General features: G+C 38.9%; 5 protein-coding genes across 5 annotated transcripts; 2 read left to right on the top strand and 3 right to left on the bottom strand.

The window, feature by feature from the left end:
• The first annotated feature begins 4,646 nt into the window (after positions 1-4,646).
• On the top strand, positions 4,647-11,209 carry LOC106299124 (SKP1-like protein 1A). Its single transcript, XM_013735261.1, has 2 exons — positions 4,647-4,738; positions 10,636-11,209. Exons 1-2 carry the CDS (start codon positions 4,672-4,674, stop codon positions 11,037-11,039), a joined length of 471 nt encoding a protein of 156 aa, XP_013590715.1. The 5' UTR covers positions 4,647-4,671; the 3' UTR covers positions 11,040-11,209.
• Positions 11,210-11,898: 689 nt separating this feature from the next.
• LOC106299208 (box C/D snoRNA protein 1-like) lies at positions 11,899-13,704 on the bottom strand. Its single transcript, XM_013735333.1, has 5 exons — positions 13,105-13,704; positions 12,821-13,019; positions 12,669-12,737; positions 12,450-12,582; positions 11,899-12,370 (listed from the first exon to the last, which is right to left on the bottom strand). Exons 1-5 carry the CDS (start codon positions 13,289-13,291, stop codon positions 12,116-12,118), a joined length of 843 nt encoding a protein of 280 aa, XP_013590787.1. The 5' UTR covers positions 13,292-13,704; the 3' UTR covers positions 11,899-12,115.
• Positions 13,705-16,434: 2,730 nt separating this feature from the next.
• Positions 16,435-20,223, top strand: LOC106296387 (AMSH-like ubiquitin thioesterase 1). The gene is made up of 14 exons (XM_013732514.1): positions 16,435-16,828; positions 17,005-17,069; positions 17,182-17,257; positions 17,397-17,573; positions 17,776-17,870; positions 17,983-18,088; positions 18,161-18,207; positions 18,363-18,684; positions 18,995-19,084; positions 19,185-19,247; positions 19,336-19,410; positions 19,539-19,601; positions 19,689-19,741; positions 19,821-20,223. Exons 1-14 carry the CDS (start codon positions 16,715-16,717, stop codon positions 19,993-19,995), a joined length of 1,521 nt encoding a protein of 506 aa, XP_013587968.1. The 5' UTR covers positions 16,435-16,714; the 3' UTR covers positions 19,996-20,223.
• Positions 20,224-20,684: 461 nt separating this feature from the next.
• On the bottom strand, positions 20,685-21,700 carry LOC106299529. Its single transcript, XM_013735607.1, has one exon. It carries the CDS (start codon positions 21,567-21,569, stop codon positions 20,841-20,843), a length of 729 nt encoding a protein of 242 aa, XP_013591061.1. The 5' UTR covers positions 21,570-21,700; the 3' UTR covers positions 20,685-20,840.
• A 760-nt stretch (positions 21,701-22,460) lies between these two features.
• On the bottom strand, positions 22,461-23,551 carry LOC106298824. Its single transcript, XM_013734959.1, has 2 exons — positions 22,994-23,551; positions 22,461-22,901 (listed from the first exon to the last, which is right to left on the bottom strand). Exons 1-2 carry the CDS (start codon positions 23,411-23,413, stop codon positions 22,824-22,826), a joined length of 498 nt encoding a protein of 165 aa, XP_013590413.1. The 5' UTR covers positions 23,414-23,551; the 3' UTR covers positions 22,461-22,823.
• Between the last annotated feature and the right edge of the window lie 1,519 nt (positions 23,552-25,070).

The raw sequence follows: 25,070 nt of genomic DNA, 5'->3' as shown, positions 1-25,070 counted from the left end.
GTCTGTGAATAAGATGAACTCACGGTGAACCAGATAATGGCGCCAATGTTTGATAGCATGTACTATCGCATAGAACTCAACATCATACGTCGAGTAACGTCCACGAGATCCAGCCAATTTTTCGCTATAATAAGCGATGGGACGGCCTTTCTGACTGAGAACCACACCGATTCCAAGCTTGGGCGCATCACAGTGGAGCTCGAAGGTTGTCTCGAAGTCGGGCAGAACCAGGATAGGTGCCGTCGTGAACTTCTCCTTAATTAACTCGAAGGCCGCCGACGCCTCATGGGTCCAACGAAATGTACCCTCCTTCATACAACTCGTTATAGGTGTCATGATTGTACTGAAGTGGCTCATAAAACGTCTGTAAAAAAAGGCCAAACCATGAGAACCGCGAACCTCCGATATCATTTTAGGGACTGGCCAAGAGCGCACAGCCTCAACCTTGGATGCGTCGACATACAATCCTTTGGAGGAAACCACATAGCCGAGAAAAAGAACTTCACTCACACCACACTCACACTTATGGCGTGCTGCATAAAAATTTTCCTTGCGGAGGATCATGAGCACCTGACGCAGATGATCGATATGGTCAGAAGGAGACGCACTGAAGATCAGAATGTCGTCGAAATAGACAACCACAAACTTTCCAATGAAGGGGCGTAAGGCATGATTCATGATTCGCATGAAGGTGCTAGGGGCGTTAGATAAACCAATTGGCATAACGAGCCATTCAAACAACCCTTCTCTGGTCTTAAATGTTGTCTTCCACTCATCGCCGGTCTGATTCTGATCTGATGGTAGCCGCTTTTCAAATCAATTTTCGAAAATATGGTAGCAGAGCCAATCTGAACAAGCAGGTCGTCCAGGCGTGGGATGGGGAAGCGATAACGCATTGTAATCTTATTGATAGCGTGTCTATCAACAAACATACGCCAAGTACCATCCTTCTTAGGTATGAGAAGAGCCGGAACATCACATGGACTATGACTCTCTCGTACATAGCCCTTACTCAAGAGGTCTTTGACTTGGCGACGCAGTTCCTCATGCTCAGTAGGACTCATTCGATAGTGTGGACGGTTTGGAAGGGAAGCGCCCGGAACCAAGTCGATGTGATGCTGAATATCACACAAAGGCGGCAGGCCAGTAGGTAAGTGTGTCGGAAATAAAATACATCAACAAACTCAGCAAGAACCGGTGCCAAGGTCGCACATGAACTGGAGGTAAGTAGGCGATGAGAGGAATCCGGGAATAAGGCATACACAATGCCCTCTTGTTGAAACTCGGTCATAAAGGCGGAGTAAAAACAGAGTAAAGTCGGGTTGCGCTCCATTGGCAGGTGTGACTGCTGCGGTGGTGATGGAGGAGCTGGAAGCGCGTCATCCCGTGATGGTAGGAGGAAAATCTTGTGTGTCTCCCAATAAAAGCTATATGTGTTCAGTGCACCATCATGAATGATCTTTCGATCGAACTCCCAAGGGCGTCCCAACAACAAATGGCTAATATCCATCGGAGCAATGTCACAATAGGTCTGATCTCTGTAAAAAATTCCCCAATGGAGAAAGGCACCAACGCACGATGAGTAATACGGATATTGACTCTCTCGTCAAGCCACCCTAGTGTATACGGCGCCGGGTGCAGTTCTCAGACCAGTCCGAGTTTTTCGACAGCATCATCAGATATGACGTTGCGACAACTTCATGAATCAATGACAAAGGTGCAAAGACGATCCTTTATCGCACATGTAGATCGGAAAATATTGGTACGAAGCCACATATTGTTTTGTCGACGAGGAGTCATGCAAGAACGTCATACTACTAACAATCTGCCAGCGTCGCCCTGTACAGTTAACACTGCATCCTCTTCCTTCTCCTCTTCTCCGTACGAGTCGTAAACAGAACCATCATCACCCGTTTTGTCATCGACAACTAAGCCACGCTTGTTCTGATGTGGGCAGTTTGCTTGACGTTGACCTTGCTCGCCACAAGAAAAGCTCTTGACTGTTGGAATACGATTTGAGCGACGCAGTTCTTGATCATCTTGAGTTGTTTGAGGCCGTGTTGTTGTCGTGCTGGTGTCACTGTCTCGTGTCTGTGCAGGTGCGAGCGTAGAGCCGACGTCGCTAGAACGCGCCCGCGTCGAAGGAGACAACCAAGTAGATGAGGAGCGCATCTGCTGTTCGAAAGAGACAGCACGACGGTGTGCCTCTGCGATGGTTGCAGGGTCAAACTGTGCCATCGCATTCTGTAGCTGAGGCCGCAGACCTCTAATGAATCGTGACACTAACTGCTCCTCACTGTCAAAGATCTCAGTTCTTGTCAGTAACAGAGAAAACTCCTCGGCATATTCCTCAACAGAACGCGAACCTTGCTTCAAATTTTTAAGTTTGTTGTAGGTCAAAGGATCATAGTTGTGAGGCAAAAATGTAGCATGGAGATGTTTTTTAAGTTTCTCCCATGTCTGAATTGGAAGGCGCCATGTTCTGGATCGTGTTGTCTTAAGTTGCTTCCACCAAGATGTCGCATGGCCACGGAAACGCATAGCCACCAAAGGAACTCTGCGATCGCCAGGAACTTGTTTAAAGTCTAAAATTTCCTCAACGGAAACCATCCAATCCAGAAGCGAATCACCACGTACTCCTCCATGAAACTCTGGGATTTCGACTTTGAAACCCGATTCCCAGCGTTGATCTTGTTGACGCCCATTATCAGGGAACCCCACAGGCCCACGCGGAGGTCAGCGTTGTTCACCAATAGGTCCAAGTCCGGCGAACGGATTGACCCTAACATCCTCGAAATCATCGTCCTCATCCTCGTTGTGAATAGGAAACTGACCCGCATGTCTCTGCGCGAGCATATCTCCCATCTCCAACATCGTGGTTTGGATGGTAGTTTGGATGTTTTCTTGCATCGCCACAAGAGTTTGACGAAGTTCCGTCCAGTCCGCGATGTCACGGTTGTTGGCGGGGGCGTCGTTTTGCTTCTTTGGAGGCATTGTTGCAAGAAGAAGTTGATTCCCAGAACGTGTTGTTTCTGATACCAACTGATAGAGATGCGGAAGCTAAATAACGAAATCGAATTCAAACTCTCCAGTAGAAGTCGAATTCAAACTCGGATCTTGAGTTCAACAAAGCAGTCGCTGAATTCAACGGGTTAAGAGTTCTCCTCTTCAAGCGATAAAGCTCAATTGCTAAAAGCAGTTTATAAAATCCAACGTGAAAATAACAAGGTATCTTAAGGTGAATATATACACCTATGAAAAGGAAGTAACAATAAAAGGAGTTGTAATTATCTCTAAGAAAACAAAGCCAAAAATAAAACATGTCAAATCCCTTTCTTGTCGCGCAAGTAAGACACTCAGTGCGAGAGTCTTCAACGGTCCATAGATGCGTTGCATCACCAAGGCTGTTGACTTTCAGAACATGGCTCAGCCTATGATGCTGAGTCTAAAAGGCCAGATAATCTTATTGATTTGTTGATGATGAAAAAGAATAACCTTTCTTACAGAGCTTCGCTAGCTCAGGTCCTCTTCGACTTCATTACTTTTTGTTTTGATCTTAACATGTTTGATTTTGCAGTTAAAGCTGTCAATTAAATTGAACGCCAAGAATGAGTTGTAGTCAAGTTTTTGAAGAAATGTAGAAGAGACAGAGAAGAAAGATCCCAATGTGATGACATTAATGTTTTTAATATTATCTGGAAATGGAAAACAATTCATTTCATTGAACTTGACATTACATTCGATATTGTGTAGTACAAAATTGAAGTTTGGAAAAAGAAAAAACAGAATACTAGTAGTACCCTCTCCGGTGATTAGCATTCACACCCTGTTGATCTTTGTTGCTGACCTTCAGCAACATCAATGGTGTCGGGCATGTACCTGCGAGTTATTCAGACGAAAAAATATGGGGTTAAGACTACGACAACAACACAAAGTGATGCAAATAGATGTGTGTTGCAGAAACTAGCAATATATTAACAGATCTCTTCATCGGCAACCTATATATATGTCAACATCATTGTTTGTTAACATAGTTTAGTGTCTGACTATGGTTGATTAACGTAGTCTCAATACTTAAGCCAAAAATCAGAGCAATATAGCGCAAGTCGTAAATATAATTTTTTGCCTATACCTACCAACCTATATACCATAGGCCGATATTATTATTAAAATATTTTAAATTTTTTTTTACCAAATCCTACCAAAATCTCCTTTTAAATCTCCATCAAAATCCTTGAATTCAAGAAACCCTCCATCATCCTTGAATTCAGTAAGCCCTCCCCTAAATAATTTACCTTTCCCGTAAACAAAGAACTGACCACGCCGTTGAGACACGTGCTATCGAACGGTTTTCTTTATTAAATCTCAAGAGTCAAAACAGAAACTAAGATTTAAATATATTTCCATATTTGCTTTTATTAAGCATGTTGAATTTACATAGTTAATATATTTCCATATTTTGTTTTTTGTAACTGATATATTTCCATATTTGTTTTTTCTTCTTTTAGGATAGTGCTCACTGCTTACCATAAAATTGATAGATTTCCATATTCTCCAATAATGTTTTGACTAAGCACCGACTCAAAATCATATTTATATGGATAGATTGTATCAGTCACCGCATTAAATAAATATCATAAGTCCTAGTTTTCTCATTACAAAGAACGGACGATGTCGACCTCCAAGAAGATCGTGTTGAAGAGCTCGGATGGCCACATCTTTGAGGTTGAAGAAGCAGTTGTAATATCTATTGCTCTGTAAATGACTTGTAAACTCTGATCTTATTCAATAAAAAGATGGCCATATATAACGCCTTACAAAGAGAACAAGTCGTTCCTACAAAAGCTGAAACAAACTAACAACTAAGACCACTAGGACCAACTACTACCGAGATACTCGGATCTTATTGACACGATCAAAGACTGAATCAAACATGACACAAAGACAACTTCAAATACTTAACGGCTACTATTATTTGCTCCAACAAACGCTCCCTAAACTAAGCTTGGTGCACAAGACTTAGCTTACTCGAAACAGAGCAAATTCCGAGCTTACTCCTCAGCTTCTCAAATACTTCACGCCTCAATGGTTTTGTAAATATGTCAGCAACCTGCTCCTGTGATCCGCAATGCTTCAAGCTTATCTCTCCATTGTTCACCAGCTCACGAAGAAAGTGAAAGCGAACTCCAATGTGTTTGCACCTCCCATGAAAGACCTGATTCTTTGATAGCTTGATTGTCGATGTGTTATCACACAATATCGTGGTACCTTCTGTTGCTTCATGTCCCAACTCTTGCATCATTCTTCTGAACCACACGGCTTGACAGGCACATACAGAAGCAGCAACATACTCAGCTTCGGTAGTGGATAGTGTCACAATTGGTTGCTTCTTGGATAGCCATGCTACTGCTGCATTGTCCATGAGAAAGACATATCCTGAAGTGCTCTTCCTAGTATCAACATCTCCTGCAAAATCACTGTCAGTGTAAACTAACAGTTCTCCACCGCCTCCTCTCTTGTACCAAATCCCAAAGTCAATAGTCCCCTTCAGATACCTCAACACCTTCTTGGCTGCTTGAACATGTAACGTGGTGGGACTTGACATGAAGCGACTTAAGAGACTTACAGAGAATTGCAAGTCTGGTCTTGTTGTTGTCAGATACATAAGACTGCCGATGATTTGCTTGTAGTAGGTTGCGTCAACTCGTTCTCCCTCTTCATCCATGTTGAGCTTCTCCCCGGGTACCATTGGATTGTACACTGCGTTGCAGCTCTCCATTTCAAAGCGTCTCAGAACTTCAAGCGCATACTTTGTTTGAGAGATATGAATGCCGCTTGAAGTCTGCAACACTTCAATCCCCAAGAAGTATCTCATCTTCCCCAAATCACTCATATCAAACTCCTTTTGCATTGAGTTCTTGAAATCTTCCATCATCTTCATGTCATCTCCTGTGTAAATAATATCATCCACATACACACTGACAATCAAGATATTACCACGATCAACCTTAAGAAACAAGGTTTCTTCGTTTTGAGACTTCATGAACCCTTCCTTACTGAAGTATTCCTCAATCCGACTGAACCACGCCCTTGGAGCCTGCTTTAGGCCATACAATGCCTTGTGGAGCTTGTAGACCTTGTCTTCTTGTCCTATTACCTCATAGCCTTTAGGTTGTTGAACATAGACGTCTTCAGCGAGGACCCCGTGCAGAAAGGCAGACTTTACGTCTAACTGATAGACGTCCCAAGCTCCTGTGCAGCTGTGGCTAGGATAGTTCGAATGGTGTCCATTCTAGCAACTGGTGCGTAAACTTCAGTGTAGTCAAGCCCTTGCTCTTGAGAGTAACCCTTGGCCACCAGTCGCGCCTTGTATTTGCTTACGTCTCCATTCTCATTCAACTTAGTTTTGTAGATCCATTTGACACCAATGCACTTCGCTTCACTTGGTAGCTTTGTTAGCTTCCAGGTCTGATTCTTCTCGATAGAAGCCATCTCATCATCCATTGCCTCTCTCCATTTCAGACTGTTCTCTGCTTCTTCATAGGTTGTGGAATCAGAAGAAGACAGCTCCACCATGTTAACCAGCTCTTCTTCCTCTTCGTTTATTTCTCCAAAGCCAGTGACATAATCACTTAGATATCGTGGAGGTCTTCTTCCTCTTCCCTCCCTGATCCCCACAACCGGATCATTTAGCTGCTCCATAGGTGGCTCTGGCTCAGCATCTGCTTGTGGTACCTCGGCTTCGTTTTCACCTTCGCTTCCTTCTTCATCATTTTCTCCCCAGCTTAGATCGTCATCATTCCAGGTGAGTACGGTTTCAGTGTGTTCTTCTTCTTCTTCCCAGTCCCATCTTTTGTCTTCCTCGAACACCACGTCTCTGCTCACCACAATCTTCTTTGTCTTGGGGTTGTACATCCTGTACCCTTTTGATTCTTCAGAGAAGCCAAACAGAACACATGTCATGCTCTTATCGTCTAGCTTACTTCGTTTCTCATCTGAGATGTGCACGTGAACAATGCTTCCCCAAACTCTCAAATGCTCCACAATTGGCTTAACTCCATTCCAAGCTTCCTGCGGTGTGATGTTCTTCACCGAGACAGTTGGACACCTATTGAGGATGTAGAATGTCTAGATGACAGCTTCTGCCCAAAAATTCTTTGGTACCTTCTTGGTGGATAGAAGAGACCTGACCATGTTCATCACGGTTCGATTCTTTCTCTCTGCGATCCCATTCTGTTGAGGGGTGTAGGCTGTGGTCAATTGTCTTCGAATCCCATGTTCCTTGCAGAATTCTGAGAACTCTCGTGAAGTGTACTCCCCTCCCCTATCGGTCCTTAAGCACTTCATGATCTTCCCACTCTCAGTTTCAACTTTCTTTCTGAATATTTTGAACTGAGCGAATGCTTCTGACTTCTCTTTCAACAGATACGCCCAAGCCTCTCTGCTGCAATCATCAATGAAGCATAGGATGTATCTCTTGCCACCAGTGGTGATGGGATTGATTGGCCCGCATATGTCAGAGTGGATCAGCTCCAGTACCTCCTTAGCCCGCCATGTGCTTTTCTTAGGTATTGGTTTCCTCGGTCGCTTTCCCACCAAGCAATCTGAACATGTAAAGTTCTGAGCATCAAAGTCAGGAAGACCACGTACCATCCCTTTACTCTGTAGAGTCTTCATCCCTCGATGACTGAGATGACCATAACGCTCGTGCCAGAGTCGTGACATGTCCTCTGTAGTTGTGAGAAGACATTGTTGCTTTCCTCTCTCGGCTTCATCTGTTTGATCGACCAGCACGAACATTCTGTTCACACTCATTCTGCTCTCTGTAATTAGGCCCTTCTCTTCATGATATATCTTGCAGGCTCCGTGTTGAATGATGATGGTGACCTTCTTTTCTTGCAGCTGTCCAAGACTTATCAGGTTGTTTTTGAGCTCCGGTAAGTAGTACACATCTGTGATGATGTAAGCTTTGTTGTTTAGTACCAGTTTCACGTTCCCTTTCCCAACAACCTCCATCTTCATGTTGTTTCCCAACTTGACAGAGTGCTTGAACTTTGTGTCCATGGATGAGAACACGTCTTGATCCCCACTCATGTGATTTGAGCAACCAGAGTCTAAGAACCACACCTTCTTCTTCACTGCATCTTGTTTTCCCGAGTGAGTCATCAGCACTTGATAAACGTTCTCCTCATTGATCTCTTCTTCCTCAGTATATGCCATCAGCAGCATATCCTCATCTTCTTCTACATAGTTGGCTTCCTCTGCCCACTTAGGACACTCGTTTTTGAAGTGACCCAAACGATGGCACTTGTAGCATTCCACAGTGCTTTTATTGAAAGGTGTTCTTCCACGGCCACGACCTCTTCCATTGAAACCTCTCCCTCGGGTTCCGGTTCCTCTTCCATGGGTGACATTCAACACTTGATCTTCTCCCTTCTCTGTTTTCTTGAACTTCTGTTCATGGACCACCAATGAAGCTTGAAGCTCATCCACTGAGATTCTTTCAATCTCCTTTGATTCTTCAATGGAGACAACAACATACATGAACCTTTCGCTCAAGGTTCTCAGGATCTTCTCAACCACCTTCGTGTCTTCCAACACCTCTCCATTACTTCTCATTTGGTTGGTGACGGCTAAGACTCTAGTGAAATACTCTTCCACTTTTTCATCATCCTTCATCTCCAGTAGCTCGAAGTCTCTCCTGAGCTTCTGTAGCAAGGACTTCTTCACTCGGGCATTTCCTCCAAACTTTCCCTTCATTGACTCCCTGATTGGCCCGCATATGTCAGAGTGGATCAGCTCCAGTACCTCCTTAGCCCGCCATGTGCTTTTCTTAGGTATTGGTTTCCTCGGTCGCTTTCCCACCAAGCAATCTGAACATGTAAAGTTCTGAGCATCAAAGTCAGGAAGACCACGTACCATCCCTTTACTCTGTAGAGTCTTCATCCCTCGATGACTGAGATGACCATAACGCTCGTGCCAGAGTCGTGACATGTCCTCTGTAGTTGTGAGAAGACATTGTTGCTTTCCTCTCTCGGCTTCATCTGTTTGATCGATCAGCACGAACATTCTGTTCACACTCATTCTGCTCTCTGTAATTAGGCCCTTCTCTTCATGATATATCTTGCAGGCTCCGTGTTGAATGATGATGGTGACCTTCTTTTCTTGCAGCTGTCCAAGACTTATCAGGTTGTTTTTGAGCTCCGGTACGTAGTACACATCTGTGATGATGTAAGCTTTGTTGTTTAGTACCAGTTTCACGTTCCCTTTCCCAACAACCTCCATCTTCATGTTGTTTCCCAACTTGACAGAGTGCTTGAACTTTGTGTCCATGGATGAGAACACGTCTTGATCCCCACTCATGTGATTTGAGCAACCAGAGTCTAAGAACCACACCTTCTTCTTCACTGCATCTTGTTTTCCCGAGTGAGTCATCAGCACTTGATAAACGTTCTCCTCATTGATCTCTTCTTCCTCAGTATATGCCATCAGCAGCATATCCTCATCTTCTTCTACATAGTTGGCTTCCTCTGCCCACTTAGGACACTCGTTTTGGAAGTGACCCAAACGATGGCATTTGTAGCATTCCACAGTGCTTTTATTGAAAGGTGTTCTTCCACGGCCACGGCCACGACCTCTTCCATTGAAACCTCTCCCTCGGGTTCCGGTTCCTCTTCCATGGGTGACATTCAGCACTTGATCTTCTCCCTTCTCTGTTTTCTTGAACTTCTGTTCATGGACCACCAATGAAGCTTGAAGCTCATCCACTGAGATTCTTTCAATCTCCTTTGATTCTTCAATGGAGACAACAACATACATGAACCTTTCGCTCAAGGTTCTCAGGATCTTCTCAACCACCTTCGTGTCTTCCAACACCTCTCCATTACTTCTCATTTGGTTGGTGACGGCTAAGACTCTAGTGAAATACTCTTCCACTTTTTCATCATCCTTCATCTCCAGTAGCTCAAAGTCTCTCCTGAGCTTCTGTAGCAAGGACTTCTTCACTCGGGCATTTCCTCCAAACTTTCCCTTCATTGACTCCCATATGATCTTGGAAGTGCTTCGGTTGAGGATTTGCTCGAATGTGACCCTATCAATGGCTTGATAGAGGTAATGTTTGACCTTGTGGTCATTCATCTTGGCGTTGTCGAGTTGTGTCCTCTGCTCCGTGGTGAGGATAGTGGTGGTTGTTGGTTCCTCTAGCCTGTTTTCAATCAGGCTCCACAATCCTCTGGCTCGAAAGAAATTCTCCATGACCTCACTCCAATGATCCCAATGTCCATCAAACTGGGGCACCTTCATCTTCTCTTCTTCCATCTCTTCTTACTCTTGAGTTTAGAAAGCTGCGGCTTTGATTGTCGAGAACAGAGCTCTGATACCAATTTGTAATATCTATTGCTCTGTAAATGACTTGTAAACTCTGATCTTATTCAATAAAAAGATGGCCATATATAACGCCTTACAAAGAGAACAAGTCGTTCCTACAAAAGCTGAAACAAACTAACAACTAAGACCACTAGGACCAACTACTACCGAGATACTCGGATCTTATTGACACGATCAAAGACTGAATCAAACATGACACAAAGACAACTTCAAATACTTAACGGCTACTATTATTTGCTCCAACAGCAGTGGCTCTCCAGTCGCAGACCATAGCTCACATGATTGAAGATGATTGCGTCGACAATGGAATCCCTATTTCCAACATTAATGGCGAGATCCTCTCTAAAGTGATCGAGTATTGCAAGAAACACGTCGTCCTCCCCGATGGTGACTCGTCCTCTTCCTCTAGAGAGGAGCTCAAGGCTTGGGATGCCGAGTTCATGAAAACAGACCAGTCGACGATCTTTAACCTTATTCTTGCTGCTAATTTTCTGAATATAAAAAATCTTCTTGATCTTGGTTGCCAAACAGTGGCTGATATGATCACAGGTAAAACTCCAGAGGAGACTCGTACTGTGTTAAACATCGAGAACGATTTCACACCCGAAGAAGAGGAAGAGATTCGCAAAGAAAACCAATGGGCTTTTGAATGAATGTGTCGATGATCTCTTTGGATGACTTAGTCTCTTTCTCACCTTATTCGTGTGCTTTCTTTGCGATGGATAATAAATTAATAAGAGCAATGATTTTTTCTCTTTTCTATAACGTTTCTTTTTGTTAATTTTATAAGGAGTTAGCATATTCAATGAAATATACCAAATATATAAACTAGACAACAACACAAGTAGATTAATACCTTGATGAAGATTACAAAGAACAACATAATCTTATTCATGTTAATGTATTTTTACTCAGATGTAAACAACAATGGTGAATGGAGTAATGTATTTTTACTCAGACGAGAGCAAAAATTGAACCCAGCCATGTGCAAACGTTGTAAGTGTTGAATCGAGTAAATGTACTCAGCCACCCCGGGTCGGGTTCTCCTGTCCATTAGAGGGGATTCCTCACTTTCTCCAACAGCGGGTTAGGGGGTTCTTATTAATTTCAAATTTTGGTATCGATTTGTTGAGAAAGAAGAAAGTTTTGCTTGTCACGTTTGTTCCTTTTGTTTCATTTGTAGAAGATGCAAATCTTCTTGATTGGATTCTTTAAAAGTTTAACCGATCATAAGAATCATATTGGTTATTTTCTCTTCTCATTTGGACTGCTATCATTGAGGTGTTTCAGTTAGCATTCCCTACTTGATAAAGCTTACCTTTTGATCAAAGATATAAATGATTACTGGTATGGTACGTTTTTATACTCTGTTGTTGTGCTCCTCTTTTGTTCCTACTTGATGCGTTCCAAAAAAAAAAGAAAGAAACTGAAATAACATCTTTGGTTGATCAAATATGTGGTCTTGATTTGGTTCCTAAAGATTATATGTATCAAAGATTTGTTTATGTTGATAAAGTAAGGCTGAACAAAAACTTCGGAGAACGTAACAATCAAGCTCGCTACACAAAAACATTGTAGTTGATCAAAGCCTAAACCCAAAACGTAGCAGCAACCAAATGGATTGGCCTATCTCATTCAGTAAAAAGCTTCTGATGATACTAACAATAGCCAATGTGCTTGACATGGGAGCTTAGGCATGAATATAATCCTTTTGCTGATCAAAAAAGTTTCAACGGCCGTCTTCTCCTATTTCCTCTTCTCGTGAGGTTATTTTACCTTCTGTAGTATCTCCGTGGCTATAGTATAAGGAACCATTAGGATCAGGTGTGGTGTTTAAGTGGTAGAAGTCTCTGATACCTTCAAAGTCATAGCTCTGTGAAGGCAGATATACATGGATCACCGGGTACTCTACAATAGCTACTTTGGCAAGTTGTTGCCTCAAAGAAGCCTTGATGTCCAGCTCCTTGAAAGTAGCCTTTGCACCCTGCAACAAAAGAGGAGAAAAGTAAATATTGTTTTAAGATTAGACGAGCAGAAGAACCAACAAAAGACGAGAATGATACCTTTTGGTGTTGGCGGATAAAAAGTTTGAGAGAAACAAGATCCACATCACAAAAAGGCTTGAGCTTGTGAATCCAAGGGCCTGGCTTAAGATGATTCTCTATGACAGAGCAAAGACTTGTATCTTCACCAACTCTGGCGATGGATTGTTTTCAAACGTTAAATAGAGCAAAAAAAACAAACAAACATGAAAACTGAAAGTCAAATAGAAGATAACTAACCCATGGTCAACAAGAACCACATCTGTAGAGTGGAACCGCCACTCAATTGTCCAAGAGATGCACTTACTCCTGAAAAAAAAAAAAAAAAAAAAAAAAAAAAAGATTGGTCAAAATTGCTCAAAACCATTACATTCAGAGTCATAATGATTTACCGGTTATCATAACGAGTCTGATTCCTTTCCCGGTTCAACATTCCACTAGAAAGAAACAGTAGATTAGTACTTCCCCTAGCAGCAGCAGCTCGAAGTTTAGTACGCTGAGATTCCTTAAAGTAAGGATTTTTGCATATCTGATTTCTCATTCTCTTAGCAGACTCTGCTACTCTCTTTGTCTCCTCCAGCATTCTGTAGTCTTATCATACAAAACAAGATTAGAATGAGAAAGCTAACACTCTCTCTCTCTCTGCATTTACAGGAGATCAAAAGTGAAATTATACCAGAGAGAAGGAGACTATCGTCGAAGTGTGAGAGGGTAACGAAGTCTGTGACCTTCCTCTTGCCTGTACAACCTGTTCGCTGCTTGTGAGCTTTCACACAAGGAAGCCCACAGGAACGGATCGAACATCCCGGACACTTGTACTTCCATGGTTTCAACTTGCATTCCCCACAGACCGAACTATCCATTGTTCGTCGTGGTCCTCGCCAAGGTTTTGAAGAGGCGTTAGGGTTTTTGGAAATATGTAATTGTGTATTTGACCCCACACTTCTAAAAGTTAATCAAGATTTAGGGGCTATTTACATCTTATTTTAAGTTTATGGGTTATTTATAGGTTATTTACGGTTATTTAGATGTCCTTGAATCTTTCCAATTTTTACTTTAATTATTTGAGCAGTTTATTTCTTATGTATCTTTTCCGACGAAGGAGGGATTCGTTCAATCCGGTAAAACCGAACCAACTAAAATTAAACCAAACCAAAATAGAAAAATTGGTTTGGATTTGGTAATACCGAACATACCGAATGAATGTTATTTTTAAGAAACCGGGGTATATGGATATGACTTGGTTTATAAACTGACCAAACCGAATAAACCGATCAACTAAAAATATAGTAATCTAATTATATGTAAATTTTATAATACAATTAATAATATATACATTATTTATTTATTGATATGACTTCATACTTAAAATGTTGATTTTAGTAATTTAATATTTTATTTTAAGTTAAAATTTATTTTTCCTTTTATCAAATTAAACAAAACAGATTTTTTACCTTTTTGCTAACAAATATGTGTGCTAATATTTAGTTATTTAATAATATTATGGATTACTAATTTTTCTTATTTGTATTCTATAAAAACTATTATTATTAACTTAATATGTTTACTAATTATTTAAATAGTAAAAAAAAATAATTTATTTAAAAACCGAAATACTTCATGTTATATTAAAGTTGATATCTAATCATATAAACTGAAATTCATAAAATATTATAAAATATAAATATATTTATAGGTTTTTGGTATAGAACCGAAAAAACAGAAAATTGAAGTTATATAAACCGAACCAAAACAAAATAAATATAGTTTTAATATGATAGTTATTTTTTATAAACTGAAATACCAAAAAGTCGAACCGAAACCGAATCGATATCCAGACTGAACACTCCTGGTCCTATCTTGCACTGTTAATTGTTTTTTGTGAAGAATTTTTGCTTGCTGCGGCGTATCAGTTTTTCCCAGGTGTGTTCTGATGTCGGAGACCTTTCTATAAAATCCATCGATGGGTCCGGCTGCCAAGGGCTTGATCCTTCGATTCATCCTTCTCCGGGGGATGAGAATAAAATCTAGCGAGGAGGACGGTGTTGTCGGCCCCGTCCATTTCCGATGACTTCCGAAGAAGATTGAAAAGCTTCCTTCCCCGCTGACCTTGAGATGATGATTCTTTCTTCGGAAGAGAGACCTTGGGCGGCGTCACTGGGTTGGATCTACCTCAATGATTCTTTTTGTTTTGGTAAAAATGATACTTACTTTTCTCAGTTAATGTTGTGGTTTCTGCTTCTGCGACTTTTACTTCTTACATTCAAGTTCACGATCTTGCGGTCTCTCAGTCATCTCCAACAGTGATTAAGATGGCATCTATATGGTTACGGCGCTTGTCTTGAGTGCCGAAGATGGCATCTATTTCAAGATGGATTGGTGAAAATATCTCATTTTTGCTTCTACTACTTACCCACGATTAACAGTTGATCTCGATTAGAAAGTTATAACACTCGCTTCTCTTACAACCATTCTAACCAATCATTCGTATCGCTTGTTCATGTCTCTGAGTTTCTAAGGTTCTTTTTGTTTTATGTTAAAAGAAAATTGGGTAAAAAACAAAAACGTAATTTAAACCAAGAGTCAAAACGACATCCGTTTCGGGTTAATACGGTTTGGTCAGTCGGTTCTAGCATTTTTCCAACTGAAGTAAACCATGATTATTTTGGTTTGGTTGATTCGGTTTATATTCGATTCGGTTTGTATTCGGTTTGGTTTGTTTTTTGGTTTGATCTAATCGGGTTATTTTTTGTTTAGTTTTTTCAAGAAAAATCATGTTTTGAAACATAAACTATATGAACGAAATTGAATATAAAACTGAAACAAATTGTAAGGTGGATTTTTTGGGAAAATCACATTTTAAACACTGGGAGTGTCACTTTCTAGCACTTTAAACATTGAAGTTTTTTGACTAGAACTTTAAACCTTCAAAGTGACATTTTTATCATAATAAGCCTCCAACGACGTTTTCCAGTTCATATACGACCGGTACTGTTCATTTTAGAGGTTAACGAAAATAAAATTTTTAAAATTCTAAAATAAAATCTAAAATATTTAAAAAATAATAATTTGAAATTTTTCTTTATTTATTTGTATTTATATATTTAGAGCATAAGAGTCTTTTGCATCTTTAATTAAACATTTTTGGTCATTTTCTTTCTATCTTTAATGAAACATTTTTGGTAATTTTCTTTCTTAGAAAATCTTTTTGGGACAAAACTCAATAGAATGTATTTGAGAGAATTATTAGCCATGCGTGTGGTCACCACCAATTAACATGGGGTGAAATTGGCGGCCCCCGAGATTTTTTCTGCGAAGTATACTTAGGCGCTAGTCGGGCTATGTAAGGTGTCTGGATATTCGGATTATCAAAAAAAAAGTTTTTGATGGTAGCAAGTTTTGATATATTGTTTTTGATGGATGCAAGTTTTGATATCATCATAAGTGATTGTCACTTTAATTGGATGGTATTTTAAAATAAATATAATTTTTTTGGTTAAATATTTACAATTTGTTTTTTACAATTTTAATTTTTAAGTTTGAAGTTTTAATTTTAGATATTATTTTAGAATTTTTTAAAAAAAAATTTTAAAATTTATTTTTTTAAATTTGACTTTTTATTTTAGATTTTATTTTGAATTTTTAGAATTTTTAATATTTTATTTTATTTTTAAGTTTGAAATTTTAATTTTAATTTTTATGTTTTTTGAATCTTTAGATTTTTTTAAAATTTTGTTTTGAATTTTTTACAATTGTTTCCATTCATTCGATTTTTTTTGTATTTTTGTGTATTTTTATTTTTATTTTTAGAAAAAAAACTGATATGTCATTATTTTGACCTGTAAAATGAACAGTACCGATCGTCTATGAAAAGGAAAACGTATTTAGAGGTTTATTATGATAAAAATGTCAATTTGAAGGGTTAAAGTGATATAAAAAAAACTTAAGTGATAGAAAGTTAGACTTTTGGTGTTTAAAATGCCAAGTTCCCGATTTTTTTAGTCAATCTCAAACCCCCCCACCCACCTAAAATCTAATTTACATATTGCCCCCTGAAAGAAAGTCAAATTACTCAACTCAGCGTCGCTGGTTTTTGCTGTTCCTCTCGCCAAATCGCCATTAACGCGGCGTCGGTTTTCACCACCCTGTGACGCTTCCGTCGCTGATCGGCTCAGATCTCCGTGAGCCTCTTCTCAGCGTCGTGCTCATTCTTCAAGTCCTATATATTTATACGCGAACCGGAGAAGGAAGTTTGCTTTTGTTTTTCTTCTCAGCTGGGAGCAACTATGGGGTCGTCTTGTGAGATCGTCGATCTCTCCACTAGTGCTCGGAGAATAACCGTAGACAATCGTATCTCTCTCAAATTTTACTTCAGGATCGCAGATAATATCCTCAAACAGGTCCTCCACTTTTGATTTTTGATTTTTGATTTAGGGTTACTTGTTTGATTTTCTAAAATCTGGTTATTGTTGAGGTGCTCTTGATTCTTGTGTAGTCTTAGTGGAACTCGAGACTTAGTTCTTAGGTCATTCCTCCATATTTGTGGTAGTGATTCCTTCTCTTAACGTTTTTGTAGGCCAACATATTCCGGGCTGAGAAGAATGTAATTGATTTATATGTCATGCTTCTGCGTTTCTCGAGGTGAGTGAGGACTATACATGAGGATGAAAAGGCTCCCTCGTTGAATACAGAACAAGATCCTACTACTTCTTCTGAAATTAACTGTGTTTTTTTTGTTTTTGCTTATAACTAGTTTGGCTCTCGAGACCATACCCTCCCATCGAGATTACAGAACTTCTCTTAAAAGCAACAAAGAGTATTTGAGAATGGTAATGTGTTTAGTAAATTAAATGTGAGCTTTTTTATGTTTTGTCTGTTTATATATATCCTTAATGATCCTCCCTTGTCAATGTTTATGTTTTGTCTGTTTATCGGTAGTTAAATGTGAGCTTTTCTTGTCTATTCTAGAGACTATTGGATGTATTGACCGAGCTGGAGAAGTTGAAACCAGTTGTACAGCAAAGGATCGATGAACTTAATCCTAAGCCTTTACCTCGATATAGTGTGCAAGCTCATCCCGCAAATGGTACTCCACGTTGGTCTTCCGCTGTAAAACCATCTTTAACTAGCTATGATCATGCGAAGGTGTGCTTTATATGCTCTAATCGTGTTTGTCGCATATGCCATGCCTATACGTATTTCTATTAATTATGCATTATTTTCCACTCTTGTTTGTGTCTGAAACTTTTGGTTTCAATTAGTAAAAGATGACTTTGTGATGCGAAATTTTAAGCTTCAGTAGATAAACATTTCCTGCTCCTTTTTCTGTTGCTCTTGTTCTGCATAGGTACTAAATCCTTCTGGACATAATTTTGGCTACATGGGTTCCAGGGGTCAGCAACTCTTGAACGCTGCACCACTTGAAGAGCGTTTCCGAAAGATGTATGTCTTCAATTTTACTTATTGAAGCTGTCCTCAATCTAAGCTATATTTCTTACACTGGTTTCCTGATACTGTCTCATAGTTTTTTTTAATTTGATGCACGATTTTCTAGGTCAGTTAACTTGATGCGACCAACAGAGGAATCCCTTTCCAAGCATTCTATCTTGGGTCCAGGTGGACTCCGTGCACAGTGGCAGCCTCCCAAGATTGACATTAAGGTATTATATATCATGCTACTTTTTAATGCACTTCTTCACACTAAGCTGATGTCCTTTTTGTTCTATTATCAGGTTCAGTATCCGAGCAATATAGATTTTGCACCAGTTGAAATCCCAAGGTTTGACCATCTAGCTGGTTTTTAAGCAAATTGTACATTTTCATTCTGCAGATCATGAGATTTTGTTTAATATGCTTACATTTTTCGCTCTTGTTACTTGATAATCTCACGCTTATGTGTTCACTTTCTCTACTGATGCTGTCTATGGAAAACAGCTTCCAACGACAATTCGTGGATAGCAAACCAATGATAACAAACGGCAGTAACAACGAACCTGAGAGGCCAGTTGTGGAATCAACAAGTGAAAATATCCAGAAAAATTACACCGAAGAGCTTTCATCCATGATTTCTTTCGAAGAATCCGAAAGTGTTAATTACAACCATATCATCAGGCAACCTTCACCACCTCCAGTACTAGCAGAAGTTCAAGACTTGGCTGCTGGTTCATGTCATGAAGCGATACAAGCGGAATGTAAGATGGATAACCCCTTACCTGATGAGTCTCTACGGTCAGAGTCTCCTCTTGAACTCCATATTGTAAGTTTGCTATAGCTCTCTCCCCTCTTTGTTGTTATTCTGATGTCAAAACTCATACAAACAATTGGGAGAAAAGTGAATTTAGAATGCATCCATTGGTGATTTGTCGTGAATGATTTATCTTGTTCGTTTGTCCTATATGACTTCGACAATACATACATATCATTTTTTTTTCGTTTCTCACGTAAGCATTGTTTCATTATCTACAGAAAGATAAAATAGACTGAGAAAAAGTTTGTTAGCAGCCTCTGGTTTTATGCTCATATATCCAGTTGCCTTCGTATATTTTTGATAATAGCCTTATTTTTAGGCGACAACAATGATGGATACATTTTTGAGGCTTGCCAAGTCAAACACCAAGAAGAATCTAGAGACGTGTGGTATTCTTGCTGGTTCACTAGTGAGTTGTTATATGCCAATGGCCTTCTGTTTCTCAAATCTGAAAAAAGCAATATTGAAATGGATCAGCTCATAATGATTTGTGAATCACATGGTTGCAGAAAAACAGAAAGTTCTATATTACAGCTCTCATCATACCAAAACAGGAATCAACATCTGACTCGGTAAGTCTTGTTTTGGAATGTCAACTTAGTTAATTCATTCATTAGCTATGCCAATCTTAAACACTGTCATATCTCGTTCTCTTTACAGTGTCAGGCCACAAACGAGGAGGAGATATTTGAAGCACAGGACAAGCAATCTCTTTTCCCACTTGGATGGATTCATGTGAGTAACATATACATGTTTTTCTATCTCCATTTTTAACTGCTTTATGCTTGAAGATCGTTTTCATTGGCGAAGTGGTGTCTTATATTTCTCTACTGACTTGTTGATCACTGTCTCTAATTCTTCAGACGCATCCGACACAGTCTTGTTTCATGTCATCTATCGATGTACACACGCACTATTCATACCAGGTACGGAAATAATCGTTCGAAATAATTTGCATAACACGATGTCAACAATGGGTTCATCTCTTTATGCTCTTATACAATGTTTCTCAGATTATGTTACCGGAAGCTGTGGCAATCGTCATGGCCCCGCAAGACTCTTCAAGGTAATAAAGACCAAAACCTTATCTTTATATTTCAACATGAAATGATTCGAGAAACCATAAACTGGTTCTGTCTTCGTAGGAAACATGGAATATTCCGGCTGACAACGCCGGGAGGGATGACGGTGATAAGAAACTGTGACCAGCGTGGCTTTCACGCACACAGTTCGCCGGCAGACGGAGGACCGATTTACAATACATGTACGGATGTTTACATGAACCCAAATCTAAAGTTCGATGTCATCGATCTGAGATAGCATCACTGGACTTGTGAGACTCCGGTATCTTCCTTTACCATTTTAATATTATCTACGTAAGCTTATGTACAATCTACGTGTAATTTTGTGAAAAATAATTTAAAAAACGAGAAAAATTTGAAGTAATTGTTGTATCTTATTAAACAAGCTCACAATATGTATCCAAAAAGCATGTATATCTGTATATTGATGGGAAAAATGTAATACAAATCACAAATATTTTGTGATTTTTGTCGTCTCTTCTGATACAAATGGCGAACATGTCATGTCCAATTTCTCAATCACAAAATGTTATGTTAATCACTTAAATAACTTAAAAGTCTTAATTAAGTAAACGGGTCAAGTTAGACTTGGCTTTGAGCAGATGGTTATTTGTGATTTTTGTCGTCTTCTGATTCAAATGGGGAACATGTCATGTCCAACTTCTCAAACACAAGAAAAAAGTTATGTTAATCAGTTAAATAACTTAAAAGACTTTATTTAGTAAACGGGTCAAGTTATTCTTGGCTTTAAAGCTAGTCTTTTAACACATCTTATTCAGTTGGTGCTACCCACATCTTACTTGTCTCTTCATTGACAATTCAAAGAAAAGAGTCCTTTTGTATCAACAAAAAAACTTGGTATTATTCGCAATAAAATTCATTGTGTTACAAGTAGCTTCTGTTAGATATGACCACTTCAGTCTGATTGCTAAATGTGTCATTAAGGTTGTGTCCTGTTCAAAATAATACAGCAACCTAAAACGTTTAGTAGTAACACGAAAAAACACCCAACAATATGTAGACAACAATCAAACGAGGAAATAAAAACAATTTATCGAGACTCTCTGTTCATGTAGCCATCTACTACTTCTTGTTCTTCTTCTTCTTTGAGTGACGTAGAAACGATCCTAACCCAAACGTAGACGGACCACTGAGGACTGGAATAGCCGAAAAGCTTCCTCCTCCTGCTTCACCTTTCTTGCCTGTGTGCTTCTGAGGCCTGAAGTGATAGTTGCAACAGACAGAGGAAGAAGAAGAAGAAGAAGTGGGAGAGACCCTATGGTTGTTAACATCTCTCAGCATTGCTCTCTTTGAATTAGTAACCGAACCTGTAGAGTTGCTTCTCGTGAGACGAGGAAACGAACAGATCAGACTCTTCTTTAAGTCGCAGTTGAGACTCGAGCTTCTCTTGAAACTCCAAAACGACTTTGACGACTTCTCTGCTTCTGAGTCCGAGTTTGCACCGCTGGTGTCCTTCTCGATGTGTTTTGGCGGTAATGGTTGTGGAGGGAGAGGAGATGGAGAAAGAGAGGAGGTAATGGGAGGGAGTTCGTATTTGTAGAGACGTTTTGGTGCGGTGGAAGGTGGGGTTACATGGAAAGGGAGGATCATGCCGTCAGCGAAGATCTCATCGGCTGGTGAGGAGTCTCCAGGATCAAAGTTGTTTGAGATGTGGAACTCGAAAGAAGAGTTTGATGAATCAAGAAGAGATTCGTCTCTTCGGATAAGGGCTGGTGGTGGTGATGCGTTATCTGATTGGCCAAGATCACTGGAGAAGGAAATACGCTGGTGATTTGACTCCGTGCAGATCATATTTGGAAACAAAAGAACAATGTCAAACTTTGCTTTCTTAGAACAATGGAAGTTGTAAGGTTTGGAATAAAACTCATAAGTTAGTTGGTGGGAAGAAGTTGTAAGGTTTGGAATAAAATAATAGAAGGGCGTAATCTGTCTAAAGATTGTGGTTAGGCACTCATTACTTGTCTTCAGAGAAAGCAATTGCATTATATATATCAAAATATCTAAATGTAATCTTGACAGGGTTTGAATAAGTATGTTACCGTTAGGATGGATCATCCCTTTAAGGATCATGATCATAGAGAACAAGGGATTAACACAAACTCAGCCCAATCTAATATATAGTTATCTAGAAAGGGAGAGTAATGCAAGTAGTATGAAATGAACACTTGAAGATGTGATAGAACAAAGTCTTGAGAAATAAATAAAAAGAAGCAATAACTTACCTCAAAGAAGTATGTAGATAAAGTTGTACAAAACTGATGTTGGTTCATGCATCTATAAATCTGGATCATCTGGACTTGGATAAAAAAAGGGTGTGTAAATATGACTATTTCAGAGAGGAAGAAAACTATGTGAACCTTTTGTGATTTTTGTCTGAAATGAAGCTATCAAACAACATATGATAGCAAAAAGATCTTGTATGCATTCATATATTGTTGTAAACATCTAATCAAGATAACACATGAAACCACAAAGACGAAAAATCCAAGAATAAGAAACTTCAAAAGATTTTTTTTTTTTTTCAAGATCGTTATTAGTGTATGATCATGTTAACTTAGTAAAAATTACAGCAGGATAATTTGTTTTAGTTCAATATTCAGGCGCATAAGGTTGAGTGGTACATACTCAAACTAATCTTGATATTAAACAAAAACACTCATATCTGTAACACAAATGACCAGAGAGAACGTAACCACCTTAAGAAGATGAGACATTGAAGTGTCTGGACAGAGAAACCTGTCCAACCCTTGACAAATGTTTTCAAATGTAACCATTGGTGAAACGAGCAGCAAGTTCTTGAACCGAGTCATAAAACATACTCAAGAAACCAGAAATTACAAAAAAAACAAACAGCTGGAGATTACAACTAGACTGGTGATGAATACCAATACTACAATCTTCTAAACTAAAACATGATGAATATCCGTAATAGAAGAAACCAGAAATTGGGTTTCTTCACGGACGATCGCTACACTTTCCTTCGCTTACAATGACAACTTGAGAATGTCTCGAGAACAGATAAAACAAAAGAAGTTAACTCCTTTATCACGTTTCAAGAGCTTCAGGGACGTCATATGAATCTATCGTTACTTCTTCTGACAACCACAATCCAGGAAAAATCGTCTACCCAAAACAAAAAACAAAAAAAATAATAAGCAATTGATTTTGATTATTTTCTCAGACCAAACCATAAAGTTTTCAGACAAAAAGCTTACATTGAGTTTCTTCTGAACAGTTCTTGGTCTCTTCTTAGGTCTCCTTGGAAGTCTTTTCCCAATCATGTTCGAAAAATCCTCTTCGATCTCTTTCTTCATCAACGAAACCGAGAATTTCAATTTCTCATCCTTCTCCATTTCTTCTCCATTTACTACACCTCTCCTCACGCCGATTTCGATCTTCGCCGGAGATTCGTCTCCAGGTTCACTACACGCAGCTCTTCTCGTCCTCAGATTCCACGGACGAACCGCCGCCACAACAGATCTGTTGGCTGCGTGATCTGGAGAAGGAGAGGAAGAAGAAGAAGGAAGATGATGTGAAGGTAGATTGACGCATCTGAGGAATCTTTGTTGACCCCAACGGAGATAAGGTAAGGTGAAGTTATGGAGGCGTTTCGATCTTTCTGGAGGACGCTCCATTGATGAATCTTCCCTTCTTCTCTCGTCTTTTGTTCAAGCTTCGAGCAGTTCAAAGTTTTTTCGTATTTATTCTCTCAATTTCTTGTTTTGTTTTAATATTGTTGAATTATTGTAACGTTATGCGGTTTTTTTGGGTAAGCTTCTTCTCTCGTCTGTATTGTTTATTGTTTAGTAATAATACTAAACAATCCAGTTAGGCCTCAGACTTATTATCCGAGATCCGCTCCGGATCCACTCCGAAAATAGGATATCCAGGGTGTCCGGATCCGAATCCGGATAGTAAACTCTTGGATCCGTCCAAACCGAATCTGAATCCGGATATCTTAATTTTTAGGTCCGGATATCCGGATCCTGATCCGTATTTTTAAAACACATTAGATTTTTAAATTTCATTAATATTTATATTTGATATATTAATATTTATACATGAATTAATCTTATAATATTATATTTTAGTTTTTACAACATTATAGACATATATAAATATATTTATAAATATTTGATTTATGTATTATATTAAAAAATTTAGTATTTTTTTTTTAAAAAATATTATTTTTAATTATTTTTACGGATCCGGATCCGGATATCCGCGGGTAATAGAATATCGGGACGGATATCCAAAATTCGGATATCCGGAAACCACGAATCCAGATCCGGATATTAAATTCACGGATCCGGAGGTACCCAAAATTTTCCGGATATCCGGATCCGTCCCAGACCTAAATACAACATCTGATTTTTTTGTTTGTTTGTTAAAATGACTATCTTATTATGTTCATCTGTCTATATATCCTTCTAAATTATTCTTAATTTTTTAAATAGATGCTTAGCAAACATGTCAAGTAGTGTGAATTTAACTAGTATCATATATGACATGAGAATGAAATGGTGGTGGATGTATAACAAAAAAAAAGTTGTATCAATGCCCTAAAGACACTCTTATTTGATATATTCTTAAATATTAGCAACCGAAACTTTGTTAGTTTGTGTAATTCCTTCATATATAGTGTACTAGGGAGTGTCCGCGTTTCGTGCGGAATATTATTTTATTGTTGTTAAGTATGATGTTTTTGAATGATGTAATTATATGGTCATTATTTATTTGTGAAGAACATGATTTAGTATTTTATTGTGTGATGTAGTATTAGGTTATAGGTTAATATATTATGTGTTTGTCTTTTCAATAATATGTTGTTGTGTGTATAGTAGTATGTTAGTGGTGAAATGAGCTTCTGATGTAAAGCATTTTGAATTTTAATAAATTTTCATTTAAGCATTTATTGATTCTAACATTAACGGTTTAAGCGTCAACATTGTATTTAATATTTTCACATTTTTGAACACTATTCTTTTTGTTAACAACGTCGAACATTATTCTCCTAAGATGTTTTTTCCTTCTCCGCATATTTTGACTTGAGTCATCACCATCTATGTATTTCGTTTACATTTCCAGTGTGCGGTGTTTTTTACCATCACTGGACAAAGTCTTACCTTCGTTTCTCTTGTTTTTCTACCTCTTGTGTTTTAATTCGATATTTTGCGTGTGTATTATCTATATATTCGTTGCTAAAATCAGGACCGACCATGAGATTTTATCGAATTTCACAGTTTAGTAAAAGTTCTTCCTTAAATTTGGCTAATGTTAGGAACTACATCT

This window comes from Brassica oleracea, chromosome C6 (assembly GCF_000695525.1).
Source record: "Brassica oleracea var. oleracea cultivar TO1000 chromosome C6, BOL, whole genome shotgun sequence".
Classification (NCBI taxonomy): Eukaryota; Viridiplantae; Streptophyta; class Magnoliopsida; order Brassicales; family Brassicaceae; genus Brassica; species Brassica oleracea.
Note: the sequence above shows the minus strand (reverse complement) of the source record. Positions and strands in the feature narration are given on the sequence as shown.